Here is a 22,082-nt window from a genome sequence, read left to right as displayed (position 1 = left end):
TCTCCATGCCTCGGATTTTCCCGTCAGGGCTGTCGTGAGGCTTAATGCATTGCTGTCCACACATTCTTTTGAGATCCATGGACGTGAAACGGGAAATACAAATAATTCTATTCATTATTATTACCAGTCACTACTTTCAAACCAGAGCAGAGAGACTATCCCCTGGATGAAATGCACTTGGAGAACTGATTTCATGTGACAATCTCAGCAAAATAAGTTGGAACTGCACAGGAGGAGGAGGGGAGGAATGCAGTTTTACAGCTGCCTGGAAGAAGAAAGGTGTTTAGGATTTGTTCCCACCACGAATGGCCCTGCCAGATTTTTTCCCTCTTACTGCCCAGATGACAAAGCGGAGCACTCTCTGGCAAGGGAGAAAGCCTAATCTAGAGTTGTCTGGTCCCGCGTTGTATTCAGTCCCAACCACCGGGATGGAAACCTTAAGGGGACCTGGAGAAGCTACACGGACAGAGTATATCTGATAAGAGGAATCATGCAATTAAAGCACTAATACAAACTACAAACAATAGGAAAGCTGCCCGGAGCCTATTCAACCGCTGGTATTTTCCTGAAGGCTCTTTGCAAACCCCGCGGTTGGCTCCTATAAACCCCCGCACCGACTTGGAAGGGGAAGGGCTGGAGCAGAAGCGATCGCGGCGTAGCGGCCCCGCTCCCGCCATCCCGCCCTCGGCGTCTCGTCCGCCCAGACCTTCGCAGAGGCGCGGAGCAAACTCCCCGTGGGCAGCTTTCCCTCCGCAAAGCCGTGGTGTTTGTTTTATTTTGCGGTGGGGAGGATTAAGGAGGCAGCCGGCCGCTCACCCTCCTCCTCCGCCCGGAGCGGACTGACAAGGCGGTGGGTGAAAACGAGCGGGACTCCGCTGGGGGGGGAGGGAGGGGCTGGGTTTCTATGGCCACCGTTAATTTGGGTTTAGGCACTTATCTCCCTGGAAACAAGAGGCCGGGCTGGACCTATGGGTGCAGTCTGGGGCCCCCGCTTCCCGGCACTCGCAGCGGCGGGCGGGCGGAGCGGGCGGGGAAGTTTGGCCGCGCCCGCCCGCGTCCCGCGTCCCGCGTCCCGCGGCTCGGTGCGGCGCTCGCCGGCCCGGGTGCAAGTGCGCGGGCAGCGCGGCGGCCATGAACGGCTCGCTGAACACGTCGGGGGGCGGCGAGGCGGGCTGGCAGCCCGAGGCCGTGCTGCTCCCGCTCGTCTACTCGCTCATCTTCCTGGTGGGCACGGTGGGCAACGCGCTGGTGCTGGCCGTGCTGCTCCGCAACGGGCAGGTGCACAACACCACCAACCTCTTCATCCTCAACCTGGGCGTGGCCGACCTGTGCTTCATCGTCTTCTGCGTGCCCTTCCAAGCCACCATCTACACCCTGGAGGGCTGGGTCTTCGGGCCCTTCCTCTGCAAAGCCGTGCACTTCTTCATCTACCTGACCATGTACGCCAGCAGCTTCACGCTGGCCACCGTGTCCCTGGACAGGTGAGAGGAGGCAGGGGAGGGACGGCTTGGCCCGGCCTCTGCGGGACTCGCGGGTCGCTCCCTGCAACTTTTCCGGGGTCTCTGCCCCAGCCGGAGCAGGAGCTGGGAGGACGCTAGCCCCCCGGCGGAGACAGCGGTGCGGTGCGGGGGGTGGGACGCGGGACCCCCCTCACACACACCCAGCTGGCTCACCCGGGCTCTTGGCAGGGCGAAGGGGTCCTCTGCCCGGAGGCTCAGGCTGCGCCTGGAGAGCTGCAAGCTCAGATCTGCCCGTTACACGTGGGAAGCAGCAGTCCAGAGGCAACAGGACTCCTCTGCTGAGCTTCGTCCAGCTGAGCGCCGCAGGGCAGACCCCTCGGCAGGGGAAGGACGGCGGTGAAGGACCCGGTCGCCCCTGGAAAGGAGCAGAGGAACTTGGGCCGGGCTCATGCCTAGGAGTGGGACGGAGAAAACCAGGAACGCTTGCTGGGAAGTGGCCAGCTTTGCAGAGGGGAGCTCGGAGCCAGGGCTCAATTCTCAGGCCACTTGCTGGACCTGATTCTCTTCTCCCAGGACCAATCTCTCCTCTCACTGTAAATCGGGAGTGACTTGATTGAGAGGAGAGGAGCTAGAGTAAAACAAGTGTAAGGAGGGGAGAACCTAAAGAGAAACTTCCCCGGTATCTCTTTAGTCGGGCAGGGGAAAGGGGGTGGGACAGGGACTTCAGCTGTGGTTTAAGTGGAATTCATGTAGCTTCTTTCCAGCACAGAGATTAGCTGCAGGAGAAACCTAGGAATCCAGCTCTACGCTGGTACATCAGCATTTAGGATTTGCACCACAGCTGGGGCACAGATAGACAATGCACTGACATTTCTGCACAGGCTCTGCATGGAGATTGGTAGAGTGCTTTTGAATGTGGAGTAAGCTCTTTCCTCCTTAGTGCTCGCTGGGTGCATCATGATCGACACATGCACTGTACTGTGGAGTTGCACAATTAACTCCACAGTAAAGCGTCACAGTTTACATATGCACTCTTATTAGGGGGCAGTAAATGAATTCTGCTGTGGGATAGTCCTGCCCAGGAGAAGTATACTGTACTGCTGCAAAGTACTTACGTGTGCTGAAACACACTTGTTGACTGTGACCAGGGCTGCCTAGGGCACGAGAGTGCTTCAGTGTTGGGGCTGCCTGCCAGCTAGCTCTGCACTGTAGCACCCTCGTGCCCCAGACAGCCCTGATGCCACTGACTGCCACCTGGAGCCCAGGGCTGGCCCCAGGCTACCTGCTCCGGGTCAGCCGCTCCCAGGAGCACATGAAGACGCTGCATCCGGGAGCATCTGACTCTGGCACAAACTGTGCTGGAATTTATTCAGGCACATGAATTGCTCATGTAGATATGCCCCCTGAGTCCTCACTGGGAATTAGTCCAGAGTATCCAGTGTGCCGTAAGTTCACACCTTAGCTTATTACACAGTAACTTCCCTGGAGACAAGCCCTCAGGGTATGTCTGCACTACAAATAAGACTACAAATAGACTTAGCCCAAGTTAAAGCAAATTCTCACAGAGAAGAAAGGCTGAAAGGGACCTCAAGAGATCATGTAGCCCAATCCAGGACAGAACCTGCAATCCTGATGTTATTAGCACTATGCGCTAACCAACTGAGCTAGAAGTTAAAATCCAAGTTAGGACCTGGCAGTTGTTTTAACGCAGCCTAGAGCTGAAATCTAAAATCATTACCTCTACACCTACTGACTCATTCAACTACAATTGGCTTGTCTTTTCAGGGGTTTAAGTAAAGAACAGACTTCTTTCAGTGAAATATCATTTACCAATAGTTACACAGTTTGGCATTTCCATAGCATTGAATGCACCAGACTAAAGTCAGATGCATAAGGATGTGAAGCATACAGGTCAAACTGCGTTAGAAACCAAAGAGAGGAGATCTGGATCAGGTACAAATCCAATGAAAGCAGGGCTGAAAAAGGCAGGATCACTCATGAAAAGCAAATGGGACCTTAGTACATGAGAGTGTTCATTAAAGTGAAGGATTTAAATGGAGGAGCAGAGTTCTGTGGATGCCTCAGGTCTTGTGGCAGAATTTATTCAGATCATCAGAATGAAAAACATCAGCTGAGCTGGCAGCTGTAAAGCCGACAGCAAAGGAACTCCGTAGGACTAGTCTGCAAATCCCTTGTTTCTACTGATGTGCAGTTACTTATGGGATTATGTATATATGCTGGCCACTGCTGACTAGCATAAGAAAGAGGTTTGCAATCTGGCCCCAAATGATCAGAAGCTCATCAGTTTTGGGAATTGCTGTAAGGACTGCCGAGCTAATGGAAAATACAGGAGGCGGGCGAAGCATCTTAAAAGAAACTGAGGCTACATTCTGGTACATACATCTGGAGTGAAGCTGTTTGGTTCTAACTAGTCCTGTAGATGTATATTGATATAATGGGGTTAAAACCTGTCTTCGGATTGTTTTCACCAGCATTTGAGAACTGTGTTGGTCAGGTTATTAGAAACTAGAGAGAAACAAAGCTATTTACTTACTGTTAAGTGATCCTGTCATAAGAGGTTCAGAAGCAGATGCGGTAAGATAAGCTGTAGCTCCTGGATGAGTTAAGAAACTACTAGAGAAAGATGATTTGTATTTTGATACGCTGCAAAACAAGCACATCATTTAAAGAACAAGAAAATTCATTTTAGTAGACTGTTTCTCCTTCCAATCCAATGCCCTGTAATTGTGTTACCTGAAAGGCTCTCTCTCCAACATGCCAAGCTAATAATAGCAATAGCAACAATAATAATATAATCATATATACTAATGATAAGGGGAACAATACAGTGACTATTCCAATTGGGGCCAGGGCCACTGGGTACAGCAGATCTAAGATTGCTTTTCCATTAAAATCATCTTACATGCCAGCAACCTTTGCAGGTGGAGCCATCTCTAATGAAGGCAACCTGCAGCTTCTGACTTTTACAATCTCACTTTGCCTGCTGCTGATCTTGGCCACCAGTTCATCCTTCCAGTGGCTGGGAAGTAATTCATTTGCAGCAAGAAAGAAAAGTGATTCTTGAAGCTATTCTATTGCATTTTTTTATTCCTGGAGCTCAGGGTACTTGAAACTGGAGAGATCTTTGGGTCTTAAGAACCAGGTGAAAAAGAACCCCAAACTCCTTTGTGTAACACCCTGTCCCACAAAAGCAATTTTAGAAGAGAAACTAGATAGAAAATTGGCTTTACTTTACCCTTAAGAAAGCAAGATTTTAACTGGTGTTATTGTGCAGTTTAGTGTCTAGCATGCACTTGTTATGGAAGGAACCTGAGATGGGGGTGTATAATTAAAGCTGATCCAAGGCCCAGTTCTTCCCTGACACCGGAGCAAGATCAGGAGCAAGTCTGTGGAAAGCAGTAGAGCTACGTGCATGCAAAGCTATTGTAAAATAAGTGAGACAAAAATCTGGGCTGTAGGAGTGTGATCTACAGACAGGAGATGGCAGAGCGATAATTTAGACCTTTACATGTTCAGTGTGTTCCCGTTGTCTCCCATTATGGGGAAAAAAAGCAATGGGACCAGTGCGCAAGATCAAAGCAAGCACATCTTGTGCTTCTCATCTCCTCTCTCTCACTAATTCATCACCTCTAAACAACAGCCTCCTCACCGATGCATTTTAATGCTTAAATACACTGAATCACACCCACCCACAGTGAGCAGTCCCCATAATGGAGCTGGCATCACATACCCTCCATGAAAAGATGGACCACTATTTCAAAGAGGCACCATTTCTTTTCATTTTTAAGGCACTTCTCTGTCATCAGATCTTGTTGCATGACCTGCTGCAATTCCAGGCTTGCATTGGAGCAGGGTAATTATATTTGCTCACCTTCCTCAGAAGCATTGGGTATTGGCTGCAGCCAAGGTGGGGGATTTTGACTGGGGAGTGCTGATACTTCTAGTGGGAGTGAACCACCCAAATGTTCTTCGTTAGAGGGTCTTGCTCCTTTGCTTAGGGCCAGACTGATCATCACATTTGGGATCAGGAGGGAATTTTACCCCACAGCCGTACTGGCATGGGCTGTGGGGTTTTGCCTTCCCTTGTATGGCAGGTGAGTGGCCCTGTTCCTTGCCTCTGTCAACTAAATTTCAAACTACTTCCTATCCCTGCAGTGGCAGGGCACTGGCAGTTCCCTCATGCCACTGTTTTACCTGTGACAAGTTAGGATGTTCTTCAGTTTGGAGACATTGTGCCTGGCTGGTATTTATGCCAAGGGGTGTTCATCAAATTTTAATAAGTTGAACCACTGGTGCTCAGCCTTCTGGCTCTGCAGGTCCATGGGCCGGATCCCATGTGTGAGGTCAGGCCTAATCTAGCATAGGGATGGCATGTACTCCAGTTGCTAGATCAGGCTACTGTCCTTCACTCTTGCTGTTATTGTTACCCATGCTAGCTAGGTGAAGCTAGTTTAGGTATACTGCTACATGGTCCCATCACACCTATATTTTGCTGTCAAAAACAGAATGAGGCTGAATTGGAAATTGTACTAGGAGGGTGAAGTTGAGCATTTCAGCCGTTTTTCCTTGTGCTCTCCCCAGCTCCTCAGGCTTTGCAAAGTTCTCTCTGATGTAAACAGAACCATAGTTTTGTTTCTCTCTCTCTCTTTCCCTTCTAGGTATTTGGCTATAAGATACCCTCTGCACTCCAGAGAACTAAGGACCCCTAGGAATGGTCTCACTGCCATTTGCCTCATCTGGGGTCTTTCCTTTATTTTCTCTGGTCCCTACCTCAGTTACTATGAGGAGTTCCAGACAGCCAACCTCACTGTCTGCCATCCCATTTGGAAAATCTCCCAACGCAAGATCATGGATCTCTGCACATTCATCTTCAGCTATGTTATTCCAGTGCTGATCCTGAGCCTCACCTACGTGAGGACCATCCGTTACCTCTGGACATCTGTGGACCCCATTGAAAACATGTCTGAGTCCAAGAAGGCTAAGCGCAAGGTCACAAGGATGATCATCATTGTAGCTGTCCTCTTCTGCCTCTGCTGGCTGCCCCATCACCTGGTCATCCTGTGCGTCTGGTTCGGTTACTTCCCTCTCAACCATAACACCTATGTTCTTAGGATCCTTTCGCACCTGATCTCTTATGCCAACTCCTGTGTTAACCCCATCGTCTATGCCCTGGTCTCCAAACACTTCCGCAAGGGCTTCAAGAAGATCTTCATCTGCCTCTTGCACAAGAAGGTGGCCAACAAGGTGCATGTAGCTCAAGTGACCAACATGGTCAGCACCTTAGAGGCAGATCTGACAGAAGTAACACACATCAGCGAGCCTCCACATGCCAGGTCCTCCACCTGCTGCCAGCTCCCAGCCCAATCATGGGGGGAGGCAGAACTGGTTGGACGTCCACAGAAAACAGCCACCTCCTTCATCACCTTCAATGTCACCTAATGGAATTTTGTTTCTTTCAGACTTTGAAAGATCTTCTGAGTCCAAGACAGTTTCATGGGGACCTGTACAGGACTTTCAGCTTAAATAGACCTCATATGGCTCTCCCCATTTTTCATTAAAATGCTCAAGCAGGTATTTCACTCTTAGAGTGATGCTGGTTTCTAGCCTCTCAGGCAAGAGAATGGCCAAGACTTATACAGAGAATATGGTTTTATGGATGTCTCATCAAGATCACGTGGCTCCAGCAATCAAAGTCTACTTTCCCCAAACCAATTTTCATGCACAATAGCATATTATCTCCTGCCTTGTTCTAATGGGCAGTGAGTGGGCTGTTTTTTATTTTCTATTTTAACCCTCCCAGTAAGACGCGAATGATTTGATTTCCTTCAAGGATTTTAAAGGTCAGAAATAATTTTGCTTTTTCAGTGCAGGGAAAGGGTTTATGGGAGTCATGTCTTAGTTCACCTGCCATAGGACTAGAATAATTTCTAGAGCTTGCTCTGACCTTCTCAGATAGAGATCTCCTTCCAGCTCATTACTGGATTGGTAAAAGCCTTTTGGAAATAATGGCCAAAAGTTTTGGGGGGAGAGGGCTGCTTGCTGACAAGGATCTTAATATTGTCATAGAGAAGCATCTAAAGAAAGGCAGTGAAGAGTGACCCAGAAGTCACACAGATAAAGCAAGAGGAAAAGAACAAGATCTGTTGAAAACCTTCCCACTTTAACTAACATTTTTTGTTACTGGGATTTAAGGTGGTCTTGCTGCTCTTGGCCTGCTTTCTTGATAGATATGTAGAACAGTAACTCTGGGCTGAGCTTCTAATTACCAATTACAGGACAGAGGCTGTGTGCAAGGCACATGCACAGAGTCCATGTTCAGTGGACCAATCATCCCACTGCTGCTGCTAGGAGGCTTTGCTCTGAATTCAACTCGATGAAGAAAGAAAGCTTGGACGGAAAGAAAATGACTGAATTATTTGGTTGTCTTTGCTGTCATTAGACACTTACATATTTAAGAGACTCTCTTCACAGCTCGTTAAGTTTTTCCTTCACTGAGGTCACTATCTTGCATTTATATGACATCAGTGCATTGCCATGGTGTTGGCTGCAGTGTCACAAATTGAGCGTTTTGAGTCCAGGTCTTGACGGCCAGGTTTCACATGTGGTCACTTCTGCTTATGCAACACAAGAGCGAAAGGCGGCCTTTTGTACCGCTTTGGTCACATTTTGTTCAGGTGTAAAAAGCATCATGAGAGATGAGGCACAAACCTTTTTCAGTGGCATTGCTGAGGAGGAGACCCATGCCTAAATGTAGTGTGCTGTAGTCTTCACTCCACTTGGGAATGAACCAGAACAACTGGAACCTAGGCAGGCTTGGAAAGGGGTAGTATTACACCAGCAAAGGCAAATTTGACCTTTGACACGACATTGGTTCAGCTAGTTAGGGCCCAACTGAACAAATTTGCCTGCTTGTTATAAATCCATTATGCATCAAGCCATGCGGTACATTGGAGTGCATGTCATTTCCTGAGAAATGGGTGGCCAGTGCTTAGATCACTGCAGACACCAGTCCCAAACTCTAGGCTGTGTTTGGCTCAATTAGGCCCCTTGTCTGTGATGACTCTTTGAGCCCCAAGCACTGGTCCTGCAAGAGTCTAAGCTGCTACCTTTGATGTGTGAGTTACTTGCAACTTCCCCTCACCATAAGGGCCTTTTCACAGCTAAGAACATGCGTGTCATACTGGGTCAGATCAGTAGTCCATCTAGCTCTGTGTCCCCTCTCTGACAGGGACAGCAGTGGCTGCTTTAGAGCACTGGTTTTCAATCTGTGGGCTGTGGACACTTGGGGGTCTGCAGACTATAGGGGGTCCACGAAAGATGACTATGATCAATCAAAAGTATGTGAATACCTACACTTGTAATTCCAAGGGGTGTGCATCTCCAGTTGAAGTTTTTTTTTTAGGAGTCCACAAATGACAAAAAGTTGAAAACCACTGGTTTAGGAGAGCATATGAACAGGGTATATCTGGTGTGATGTGTCCCCTGTAATACCCTCCTTAGTATTCACCATCCTTGGTTCAGAGATACACCCATGACTTTTCCATTTAATAACTACTAATGGATCTATCATCCATGAATTTGTCCAGTCCTTTTGTGAGCCTGTCTATACTATCTGCCTCTACAACTTCCTGTGGTAAAACTCTGCCTTTCCACTCTGTTCCACTCATCAAATTTCTTGTATTATCATCTGCCATCTATTAATCAACCCTTCACTGTCCCTGAGCAGACTGATCTGGAAAGCACCTACCTTCCTCCTCCTCTGCTACGATGTCTATAAGAAACCTGCTGGTTTATGATGGGTAGAGAGAAAAGTAGCAGGGAATAGTTGGCGTTCACCATAAAACAACATATAATTGTATATATATGAACATTAAAATTATATATATTTGACTGTATTTAATACACTTTTTTTTTTTTTTGGCTGCAAGCTCCTGGGATCAAAGATCATGTGTTGAGGTGTGTTTGTAGAGCCAGGCACAATGGATCTTGAGGCTCCCTGAGTCCCGGGGGGCAATTACAATGCAAATGTTAAAAAAATATTAAAAAGATGGATGTTTGCAGAGCACCTCTTTGGACATATGGGTAGCACACACCCTGGCTCCCATGACCCTGGCTACCTGCAGTAAGATTTTAGGTGAAGTTCTGTCTGTGCTTTATGGGCTTCCCACAGACTGAAGCAACTAATCATTTCCATGAATATAAGAGATGTGAAGGTTGGCCTGGTCACAGTTTGGATCTCGAGGCATGCAGTCAGCCTTCCTGAAAGTGATGGCTTAAGTGCCAGACCCTGCAAGAAGGGTGCCCAAGGGAAACAAGAGACTGATTTTGAGCCATGAACTAGATAGATGCTACTACTGATGTGATAGTTTGTGATGAGATTAGTGGGCTATCCATATATGGGAGCATGGGGTTTCTCTCTGCAGTGGAAATAGAGCAAGACAGACTCTCACACAGTGTATATACCTGTACTCACTACCATATTTTGTTGTTTCATATACTATGTATATAGTACTGACTTTAACTTCCATGCATTTCTGAATGCTTTGCAGGTTGTCCAGAGAGATCTCTTGAACTCTAACCTTGAAATAGGGCCATCTTTAGAATGAAGGGAGCCCTACAGAAGACAGCTTGGAAGAGGAAATGACAAATTACATAGGCAAATTACCATGCCCTGAACAGTCTGTCCTTAATATGATGTTTAATCCCAGAAAAAGCACATTGATTAGTTCCCAACATGGGGTACTGGTTTAGTACTGACTCACTGTGAAGAGATATCTACTGAATCACCATTTCTTTACACCACTAAATGTTCCTTGGGAAGCTCCTAGCCAAATACAGACTCAGCCATGTAGCGTAGCCAGCAAGGTATTCCATGAATACTTAGTCCAGCATATGACTGATACTGCGTTGTGATACTAGGCAGCACAAACTGTATTAGATAGCATGGGAACTGGAGGGTGAACCATAGGGTCTGTCCGCATCTAGCTGCCTCAATAAAGAATCACCTTTATATTGATGATACCCAATCTCCTTGTTACCTTGTGATATGCTGTGTTCTACCCTGCCTTCTTTTTGTAAAGTGAATGCAGACTGACATTTCTTTTCCTCCATGAGGGTCCCAGCTGGCCTCCCAACAGACTTAAAGGATACAAGCCAAGTTAGAAACTAGTTCTGTTGATGATAAATACTTCTATACGCTATGGGGAATGTTGGCTTATCTCCCTTTGCCTCTAAAGCAGGCATCTCTTGGTAAGTGTGGTCTTCTCCCAAGGGAGTGGGTGGGGCTAGTATGTATAACAGGGTCTGTGCATGACCTTATGGGTAGCAAAGAATACCTTGCATGAGAAGCTAGTGAGCAGATCTACCCTATGATATGTTGTTCCCCACCAGCCCTTGAATGCAGTTGGCAGATTTCAGCCATGATGTAAATAGGAGTTGCATCTATATATATGAGTCCTGAACTGGACTTGTATTTGTGCTCTTTGAACAAAAGGCCTTAGGACCTGCATCTGCACCCAGTCTGTGGATTTTGGTTGAGTACCCAGCTTGAAAACCATTGCAAGATGGATGGTGCTTTGACCTTGACAGGGCTTCGTGAAAACATGCTTCAGAGCATGAGATGTAGGAAAGCCATGTAGAATTCCTTCCCTAATACCTACTCTTAGTCTGAAAACCAAAATGTCTTGCTCCTTCATTTATGCAAAAGATTTGAGCACAGATCTTGAGCTGACTGGGTTTGACTGTATGGGTTATACAAAAACTTTGGGGAGTGGATTTCCTTTTAAAGGCACTGACACACTTGTAGGCAGTAGACATAAGTTGTTATAATCGCTAAGGGTGCTTATACACATGCAGCGAGGCTGTGCCAACTTTCTGCAATTACAGTTACTCTATTAATTGAATCTGCTGGAGCATGGTAATGGCCATGTTCCAGCAGACTCCAGTGTCACATGCATCAGCGTCCCGGCACTGAAAAATGCTCTGAGAGCGGCTTTAATTAAAGCACCTGGAATGTCATGTGTATTAGCCTCCACTCACTGAAAAACGGCAGTGGGGGCACTTTAACTAAAGCTCGTTGAACAAACTTTAAAAGTGCCCCTGCCACCATTTTTCAGCGCGGGGATGCTGATACACGTGACATTGGAGTCTGTTGAAGTGCAGTAATTACCACACTCCAGCAGACTTGATTAACTGAGTCTGCTCCAATGTGTTGTAATTACAGCACATCAGAGCAGCCTCAATGTACGTATATAGGTGCCCTCAGAGCTGGTCAAATTAAAGTGCCCCCTCCCCCCCAGCATCTATAAATGCCCAAGGATGCCGAGACCTAGACACACTTGTTCATTTGCCTGTCACCTGGAATCAGGTATCATTCAAAAGGAACCATGAGTCACAGAGATTCGTAGATTTTTCTTCAGGGCTCTCCCTTGCTGCCATATCCAGGGGATCCTTACTAAGGCAGAACTTCCCTGGGAGTCAAGCTGTTGAGTTCGATGGACTAAGGATCAGGTCTTGAATAGTTAATTCAGAATTGGGCCCTACTGACGATCCAAGACACAAGGATCAAACCCAAATCAGGATCTGAAACATCCCAGCAGCCAGGATGTTTAGCTCTGCATTTTGGGTTCAAGGCCATCTCTACTCTAAACACCCAGGAGAAAGCAGCTCTATTTACAACAAGATCCTCCTGTTCCTGTCCCCATTGCTTTGATTCCTCCTGAGACTCCAAGAAGCTCTTGACTGTCAAACATTTTATCTTCCCCATTAAGCCTTATTATAACCAGACCCAGCTACCCCTATAAAGAGGACCATCAATTTCCCAATGCCTCATATCAATAATAATTATATTTAGTCTACTCATGCCCACAGCATGTCACAGACATAGATTATATAAACAGTTCCATTATTTATCACTGCATTTGTGACTTAGAGCCAAGCCTTTCCCAGCAGAGAAAATACTTAATAAGCATAAAAAGAGAGCCTATATTATCTGACTCTACCTCTCATACTTTCTCTTTTCTCCCCTATCCCTGTAATTGAGGGAGTCTCTGTTGGCTGATGGTTAGATCTCTTACCAAACTGCATAGGTTTAGAAGCAGGATTTGTTTTTGTCTCAAGAACGAGTGGTTGAATTAGCTTAGCCACACGCGCAAAAGCTCAAAGGCAAAACAGAAAAGACAATGAGGGATGCTAAGAGAAGCCAGGGTTCTCCCCCAGACTAACCATTCCTCAGCTAAGGGGTCAATCAGCAGAAGGGTATTTCCATACCAAACTCGTAGGAACAGAGAACTGGGAGAAACCAGCTGGGTCATCACATCCAACCCCTGGACAGCTCAGGCCATCACATAAAAAAAATTTGTCTAAACTAGTCCGCAAGAACCTCTACTCCAGCCCTTCCTACACACCACAGCCACAAAGCACCCCATCAAAATTAAGACCTTTAGCACAAAAACTTTTAGACCCTTCGATAGTTCAGATGATCAGGGATCAGAAAGGGATCCAGACAGACAAATCAATCACAATACAAGGCACTAGCTAGTGTCATTGCACATGAAGATCTGGAAGTGGTTTCCGTCATTGGGAACCTCCCTACTAGCAAATTCCCATCATGTCACCTTTACATTTGCCCTTTGGTTAAAAGTCTGTTTCTGCATCTTCTTTCTATAAGGGAGACCACTGATATCTCCCTTGCTGAATGGTCACTCTGGCTATACCAGACTCCTCTGTCGTCTACATGTTAGTAACACTTTCCGTCTCCTCTCAGACTACACTGCTCATTAGCAGCTCCATAGTTTGACCCAACAAGTGACTTGATAGAAGTCTGTCTTGTTAAAGTGGCTCAAATTGGAATGCCTCCAAACGTCAGCACTGCACAGGAGGGACACGGAGGGAGGTGCGAGACGTCCACCGCTGAGCTTCTGTAATGGAGCTTACACTGGAGTCGGGGAACGGACACTTCATTGGTTGACTCACCGGGGCTTGAGTCAGAGGCTTCCAGAGAGAGAAGCCTGGGCTGTTACGACTTGAATTAAGGCTTTCCGGGTGGGGCTGTGACAAATGCACCTCCTCTGGGACCACTCTTATAAACTCACCAGTGGATGACCTCTGCAGACTACATTTCATGGCTTAGTCCAGTTGGTAAGGAAGGAGGCTGGGAGTCAGGCAGTCTGGATGCTTTGCTCCATGCTGCCAGCAACTTATTGTGAGAGCCTGGGCAGGTCACTTCACCTCAGAGCTTCAGTTTCCCCACATGTAGAGCAGAGGTAATGACCCTGATGGTCCTTTTTACAATGCTTTGAGATCGCCCAGCTGACAAATGCTTTATAAGGACCAGGTATTAATATGGAACAACTTATTAGAGTGAGATGAAAGCATTGGCAGTAAAAGGGAATGGGAAAAATATGAAATCCATGTATTTTTAAGCTCTCCATCTACATCTTTGCAGATGATTGGAAAGAACAGCATGGGCTCACCACCAGAACAGCTATTCTGGGTCTAGCTATAATTACATGCCAAGCTAGGGTGTTAAAAGAACATAATTAAAAGTTGTAAAGTCAAGCACTCAGAAGTTGGGATATGGAGAAATTGAGGTTGCCAGTGAAAAATTAATTTGGCTCCCCTGTGTGTCTGCATTATGATCCATGCTTGGACAATAAGATAACCTCACTTTTTCTCACCCTGATTTATTGGTTGCACATTGAGTGGGTCACTATTTAAAATGTCTTTTTAATAGGGGAAAAATTGTGCCATCACATTGTTAGTACATCATAGTACATTCTTTGCCTCCATTTTCCCGAGCAGGGACCAGATCAGCCCCCACACCAGGACCCCCTTACGCCCCAGGGGAGGCGCCCCTAGGCCAAGGGTGAGTGAGGACCTAGTCAGGGAACTTCTGGAGGGACTGGGGGTCTTTAAGACAAGGCTAGATGAAGACCTTGCCAGGGTCGTTTGACCCCAGTACTCTTTCCTGCTGTGGCAGGGTGTCGGACTTGACGATCTGCTCAGGTCCCTTCCAACCATGAAACTATACTGCAAACCCTTTCATAGAACCCCTGCTTCTCGCCCTTCTGCAACCAGCTCCCCCTTCTCCATCATGCTGTCTGGGCACCAACAGAGAAGAACTTGCAGGGAAAGCTCTTTTCCAACCCTACAGCCTTGGGATGGTGCATGCTCAAGAAGGATGGCACATGAAGAATGGGGCCAGTACTGGAGGCAGGGCTAGGGATGGAGCACACCCAGAGAAGGCCAGTATATTGGGGGACTTTAGCTGACCAACACTAATAGATACAACTGGACATTTTTCCGAGGCTTCTCACCCTGGCCATTTTTCCATGGATATGGCAAAAGGCACATCCCTGATGTGGCAGGATGACACTCTTTAAATTTCAAGAATCTGCTCCAAAATCATGGCATACTATGGCTTAATGAAATAGGGTTACGATATTCTCACAGACAAGCTAAGGAAGTATGGGCTGGATGAGTGGACTGTCAGGTGGATACAAAACTGGCTGAAGCATCGGGGTAGTAGTCAATGGGTCGATGTCTAGTTGGCACCCGGTATCAAGTGCAGTGCCCCAGGGGTTGGTCCTGGGGCCAGTTTTCTTCAATAACCTGGGAGATGACAGAGTGAACCCTCAGCAAGGTTAAGCTTCAGAGAGACCATGAAAAATTAAAGGACTGGACCAGAAGAAATCTCACGAGGTCCAATAAAGACAAGTACAAAATCCTGCACTTAGGATGGAACAATCTCATGTACAAATACAGGCTGGGGGCTGACTGGCTGGGCAGCAGCTCTGCAGAAAAGGACCTGGGGGTTACAGTGGACAATAAGCTGAATATGAGCCAGGGGTGTGTCCTTGTTTTCAAGAAGGCTAACGGCATACTGGGCTGCATTGGTAGGTGCGTTGTCAGCAGTCAAGGGAAGTGATTATTCCCCTTTATTCAGCACTTGTGAGGCCACATCTGAAGTACTGTGTTCAGTTTTGGGGCCCCCACTATAGAAAGGATGTGGAGAGTCCAGTGGAGAGCAATGAAAATGGTTAGGAGGCTGGGGCACATGACTTACGAGAAGAGGCTGATGGAATGGGGCTTATTTAATCTAAAGAAGAAAAGACAGAGGGGATTTAATAACGGACTTCAACTACCTGAAGGGAGGTTCAAAAGAGGTTGAAGCTAGACTGTTTTCAGTGGTAGCAAATGATAGAACAAGCAGCAATGGTCTCAAGTTGCAGCAAGGGAAGTTTAGGTTAGATATTTGGGAAAAAAACCTCTCTCACTAGGAGGGTAGTAAAACACTGGAAAAAGGTTACCCATAAAGATTGTGGACTCTCCATCCTTGGAGGTTTTTAAGACCCGCTAGACAAAGCCTTGGCTGGGATGAGCTAGATGAGGATGGTCCTGCTTTGAGCAGCAGGTTGGACTAGATGACCTGCTGGGGTCTCTTCCAACCCCAATTTTCTATGATTCTAGGGGTAAGCCTTTTACTTAACATGGGACAAATTGTTTCCTTCCCCTAATTTTAATCTTGGAAATGATGGACCTGTTGCACATGAAACTTTCCCAAAATATTCAGCCGCAGACAGACACCTGGTGTGGATAATTTCAGCCTGAACAACTATGTTTGGCAGCTGAAACCAGCAGGATCCTATAATGGGAAGTGTCAGACAACTTTAATTAACTGGAAGAAACAAGCAGCCCTACTCATAGGGAAAGGCACCCCCTTTTCCCTTGGCTGCCCCATGGAGTGCACCAATTCATGTGCCTTCAAGCCCACTCATCCTGGTTACATTAGGATTCGCATGCACTGCTGGTGGCTTTATTATATTCCATCTTTGCAATTCTGATGAGCAGGTTGCTTGGCAGAGGTTTGAATCTCATCACCATCATACTATCTGGCAATTAGGCCATTCAGAGCTACTTGAGCCAAGAGCAATTTTCTCAAGCACTTGGGAATGAAATTTTAGTGCTAATCATTCTCCTCCTATTTGAGCCTTTCCATCTTTCCTCTCCCTTCCCTTCCTGAGGTCCCTTCAGTCTTTTTCATTCTCCCAGGCATTTGGTGCCCTCAGCTTATGACTGCACTATAGGAGCTGAAGGGTTTACATATCACCTCTGCCAGAGATTTCCTCTTTATGGCTGTGAGCAGAGGACATTACCTTTCCAGAGGTGGAGGTTAGCACTACAGTACGTACCTCACACACAGGAGTATTATGGAGGACTGTTATAGTTGGACATTGGGCTGCTCCAACAAGGGAGGAGAAGAGAAAAATTTTTCCCTTTTTCCTATCGCCTCCATGGGCCTCTGGCACAGGTCTGGTCTTCATATCTCTCTTGATGCAGGGACTATGCAAAATGTTATTTTGTAGGCCTGTGCAAATAGGGAACTAGTCAATTCAGATTCAGCCAATTTGGATGCCAGAGATTCGATTCAGAGATCTGAATCATTTTTCCAATTCGATTTGGCTGAATCGCTTCAGAAGATTTGGAGCCGATTCAGAGATTCAGCCATAGACTATAATGGGGAATCAATGAAATATCTGTACCTTTGTTGTCTTTTGGCTGATTAAGATGAAACTTGCAGGGTGGTAGCCTCTGTTAAGAGCATGATGTGTGCCAAGTTTCAAGGTGACAGGTACAGGGGTTTCTGGCAAACTGCACCCTGACATTCTGAAAGCAAAACTCATGCCACATATGTATGTTAAGCCACAGTGGAGTGAAAATTGCAGAGCTGGTAGTTCTTGCTGAGGCCACAAAGCCTGCCAGGTTTCAAGGAGATAGGTGCAGGGGTTGCGGGGGGTGGGAAACTGCACCTCAAGCTGCTGAAAAGCAAGACTAGTGACATGGATGACCCTGTGTGTGTTAAGGTACAGCAGGGTGAAAGCTGCAGGCTTGCTAGCCCCTGCTGAGGCCACAAAGATTGCCAGCTGTCAAGGAGATAGGTGCAGGGGCTTCTGGGTTCTGGGGCCCCGCACCTCTGGCTGCTGACAGGCAAAACTCGTGTCATGGGTACTTGTGCAACTGACTGTCTCTGTCTTGGGGCAGAAGAAATTTCTGGCTCTGTATTGATTCTTTCCTCTCCTTAGTTTGTGGTTTTGTAGGTGTTAATGCTTGCTCATTAACTCATTATCTAGTAGCTAGCTACTGTGTATTGAGTTGGTTCCTAAGTGAATCATGATTGATTGGTAACACAGTAGCCTAGCAGCCAGGCCTGCAGTAGTTCTCCCCACCCATGCCCCAAGACAGACACAGTTGCACAAGCACCCATGACACGAGTTTTGCCTGTCAGCAGCCAGAGGTGTGGGGCCCCAGAACCCAGAAGCCCCTGCACCTATCTCCTTGACAGCTGGCAGGTTTTGTGGCCTCAGCAGGGGCTAGCATGCCTCCAGCTTTCACCACCCTGTGCCTCAATACACCTAGTGTCTCCCATGATACGAGTTTTACTTGTCTGCAGCTCGAGGTACAGTTTCCCCCAAACCAAAAGACAACAAAGTTATAGATATTTCATTGATTCCCCATTATACCCTTTGGCTGAATCTCAGAATCGGTTCCGAATCTTTTCCGACTTGCTTTGGAAGCTCCAAATCATTTCAGAAAGCCTAAAGCTTCCAGTGATTTGATTCGGATTCATAGATTCGGCCTCTGAATCATCTCTAAATCTGAATCATGATCCAAAACTTCGCACAGCCCTATTATTTTGTACCCTGAAGCTCTGGCAGCATTATAATTCTGCAACAACAAACCCAACAAATGTCTGAATCCACCACCTTCTTTTCCGTCATTTGGCCTTTCCATTTTGCCAGCGAGACTCCACAGGAGATGTCTTTCTCAGGACAGAGAATCACAATTTCCAAGGGGAAATTATTTATATCCAAGAGCATTTCCAATATAATCACTGTTTCCACCTCAACTCACTCACCCTGTTCCCTGGTTTCTTCAGAACAACAGTGGAGTGCTTAGTTGAACCAACACCAAACTCAAATACACAATGTATGTCTTAGCGAAGAGCAGAATACCATGGAGAGATGAAGAAAAGGAGCTGGCTGTTTCCAAATTAATCTATTTAGAGTATTTATCCCCCTGAAAAAAAACGAAATGAAGTGCAGACTCCTGAGTCAGACAGGCTAATGTAAACCTATGTGCTGCCTCCTTCCTGGAGAACTATAAATCCCATTTTAGAGAGAGAGATACAGAGAGAGTCTTTGTGTTATTTAAATTTTAGAGGGGAAAACAAGGCCAATTTGTACCTGGACATTTGTTTTTATTGCCTGGGAAACCTTGGCTGCTGGATGGAGAGACTCATTTTGGGAATCAGATGCAGAGCTTTTAGGCTCTTAAGCAGGGATGCTCTTAACTGATGCAAGTTCTCATAACTCCGCTGACTTCAGGAGAAGAATTGGCTCTTAGCTGTGTACGGTCATCCTTTGTTACTTTTCCTTCTTCTCCACTGTTAGGCCTGGTCAAACTACATACTAGTTATGTCTGCATGGCAGTGAAAAAACCCTTTCTGCTTGCTGGATCTGGATGCAGCTGTATCAACAAGAGAGGGCTTCTGTCAGCTTTGCTGTTCTCCTTTAGGGTGGTGACACACCTAGGCAGTTGGGCTGTGCGAAGCTTCAGGTGGTGATTCAATTCGAAGGAGATCTGGCTCGATTCGGTATCCGAATCTCCGAATCCAAATCGAATTAGGTGTCAATTTAAAGGTCTGAACTGATTTAAAGCTCAAAACTCTCTGAATCTTCGGCAAAGATTCGGAGAGCTTTGATGATTTGGGCAGTCCCCGGTGGCTGCAGCAGGGAGCTACAGCCACTCCAAGCTGGTAAGTACTAGGGGTGGCGGAGGGGGGAGGAGACCATGGGGTGACCCCTGCCCACTCCCCCAGCCCCACCATGGCTACCCGCCTCCAGCTCCATACTTAAAAAAAAAAAAGCCCCGGTGCTCACCAGGTGCTACCAGGTGAGGGGTGGTCTCCACTGCCCCATGTTGCATGGGGGGCTCTACACAAGCCCCCTTGGCCCACCCCCACTCCCCCAGCGCCTGCACAGCTGCCCCGCCTGCCGGGTGCTCTGGCCCTTTAAGAAAAAAAAAAAAGTTGAGAAAAGCCCTGGGACTCCCCAATCCTGGTGCAGCCTCTGGGCTTTGGGGGCTCCTGCAGAGCCCCTACCTGGCACAGGGCAGCGGGGATCACCCCCCACTGGCAGCAGCAGTGAGTCCTGGGGTTTCTTCAGGTTTTTTTTTTCTTAAAAGGCCAGAGCTGGTCCATGTGGGGCACCTGTGAGGGGACTGGGGGAGCGGGGGGGGGGGAGGGAAGGGGGTGGGGGGCTCATGCAGAGTCCCCCAAGTAGTGTGGGGAGTGGGGGTCAGCAGAGAATTGCCCCCTGCCTGGTAGCACCTGCTGAGCCAGGGCTTTTTTCCCCCCAAGTGCTGGGAGCTGGGGTGGACAGGGGATGGGCCTGGCCTGGGTGATTCAGAGATTCGATTGAATTGAATCAGCGCAGTGATTTGAATTGCTGAATTGAATCACTGTCCCCCGAATCAGCCAAATCCGAATCCAAAGTGAATACTAGCCGCTTCACACAGCCCTACTAGGCAGGCAAAGAACCTCCTTCTGCTGCCCATGGCGTGTCACTATGAGGAGGCTATTTCAGCACAGCTATGGCAGCAGCTGCCCCATTGTGCAGACATGCCCTAAGTTACTGATCTGGATGGACTTCCACCACCTGCCCAGACCTCATAGTCACCATCATTCAAGTCAATCAGAAAAACATTCAGGTATTTGGTGGGCTCTGGTCAAATCTGTGGAGCTGTGGTACCAAGCCATCTTCTCCAGCAGCAACACACCCTCTTCTACACACAACTTCAAGACTGAATCCTTCTGGCAGCTGAAGTTTCAAGCAATAGCCCTAGCTGTGAACCTGGAGTCCCTCTGTCAACTTGGCTCCAACTCTGGCTTGGGTAACCTTCAGAACAGCTGAGCCCATGCCTCAAAGGTCCTGGAAAACGAAGAGAAAAGTTTGGTACAATGCCCTCCCGAACAGAGGAGGGGAGGGTTGGAAAAGGAGGAGTTAACAGAATCTCCCTGGAGTCTGCAGCTGCCAAAAACAAATGCATTTTGATTCTGCCTCAAGATTAACCCAGCACGAAGGTTATAAATGCGACCAGGGTATGGTGTCTCTCATAACAAACCTGTTGCCGCCTTAGACGTCAGAGCTCGCTCCGTAGCGCATGTTTGTAATGTCGTGGTGGCAGCGTGGATAGAATTTCAATTCTCCCCCTTCCAAGCAAGAAAACAAAGAGGACTCTACAGCATGCCTTAAAGGAGTCTCTCCTGACAGCAGTATAGGATCTGTGACACAGCAGAACCAGCAGGCAAAGGTAGACAGCAACATTTACTGGTGGTCTGTGGTTTGCTATCACCTCTGTACCTGCAGTGTTCTACTGGATCCAGCCACGGAGCTGCACCATCCAGTCCTTGGGACTCCTTTCAGGTCTGGAAATATGGTGATGAGGGTGGGGTAGCAGCAGCAATTGTCACTGAGACTGGATGACAAAGCTCCCACATGCCAGATCACACCAGTGTGCAGGGCTAGGCTGGTTGTGGGATCAGTTTGCAGCTGGATCTGGCATGAGTGGCCAGGCCAGACACCTGTGGATTGACTCCATGCTGGATCTGGCCTGTGGAGTGACCCCGTGCGTGGGATCTGGCCCATGGACCAGTCCTGCAGCACTCATGTAGCCCACAGGGCTGGATAGACTGAGCACCACTGGTATCCATCCATGCAGATAAGGGACACAATCTACATCTCTGCAGATTAGCAGCTCCCCTGCCCAGTCATCTGACCTGCATTACTGCAGGCTGTAGTTGGTGCAATGACCAGCTGGTCTCCAAAACCCCCTGGCACAGACAGATGGAGTCAAGCGCCCCTGGGTAATGCCAGCTCTGGCTCTCCTCACTTTGTGAGCCTGCCCCCATTTGCCCAGGGCAGTCCTGGCTTTGGAACACCTGTTCTGGGCAGCTGGTGCCCTGGGCAAATATCCATGATTGGTGGTAGCACTGAGAACCTCCCCTTCCCCTTTCCACTTCAGGGACAAACCAGTGGCTCATGCCTGGCAGAGAAGACACTTCCTGCTTTTGCAGGGAAGGACAAGGCAAGGAGTGCAGGGGTTTGAGATGTGCGTGGTTTACCTGGAGGGGAAGGCTCTCCTGCTACAGGACAAATCACCCTTCATCCCCTCACCTAGCAAACCTATCTTCCCTACCTCCTTTCCAACCCCCTCCTCTGACCCAAGACTCAAAGAACTCCCCCTTTTTCCTGCCCACCTCTCCACATTCAGCGATTCCTTCTCCCATCTCCTCCAGACCCTTCCCTTTCCCCTATGTCCATGGCCATCTTCTAAGTTCAGACTGTTTGGACCCACCTATGCCCCTGGCTCCATTCCACAGCATCTGATGAAACGAGCTTCAGCTGACAAAAGCTATAAAGTGCAAATCTACCCTGCTTCTACTTGACTTCAGACTAACATGGCTAACTATGTCTACCCATTCTCTGGGCAAAGCAGCCTCCTTCATTCTCATAGCTTGTCAGAAAGATGGCTAATTGGCTA

General features: G+C 47.8%; 1 protein-coding gene across 1 annotated transcript; it reads left to right on the top strand.

Annotated features, from left to right (window-relative positions):
- The first annotated feature begins 961 nt into the window (after positions 1–961).
- GALR2 (galanin receptor 2) lies at positions 962–10,481 on the top strand. The gene is made up of 2 exons (XM_090059870.1): positions 962–1,481; positions 6,140–10,481. The coding sequence occupies exons 1-2, from the start codon at positions 1,132–1,134 to the stop codon at positions 6,918–6,920; spliced, it is 1,131 nt and encodes a 376-aa protein (XP_089915996.1). The 5' UTR covers positions 962–1,131; the 3' UTR covers positions 6,921–10,481.
- The last annotated feature ends 11,601 nt before the right edge of the window (positions 10,482–22,082 follow it).

This window comes from Crocodylus siamensis, chromosome 8, assembly GCF_052110815.1.
Source record: "Crocodylus siamensis isolate JL-2025a chromosome 8, ASM5211081v1, whole genome shotgun sequence".
Taxonomy (NCBI): Eukaryota; Metazoa; Chordata; order Crocodylia; family Crocodylidae; genus Crocodylus; species Crocodylus siamensis.
The sequence above is the reverse complement of the archived record's forward strand: the minus strand, read 5'-3'. Positions and strand labels throughout refer to the sequence as shown.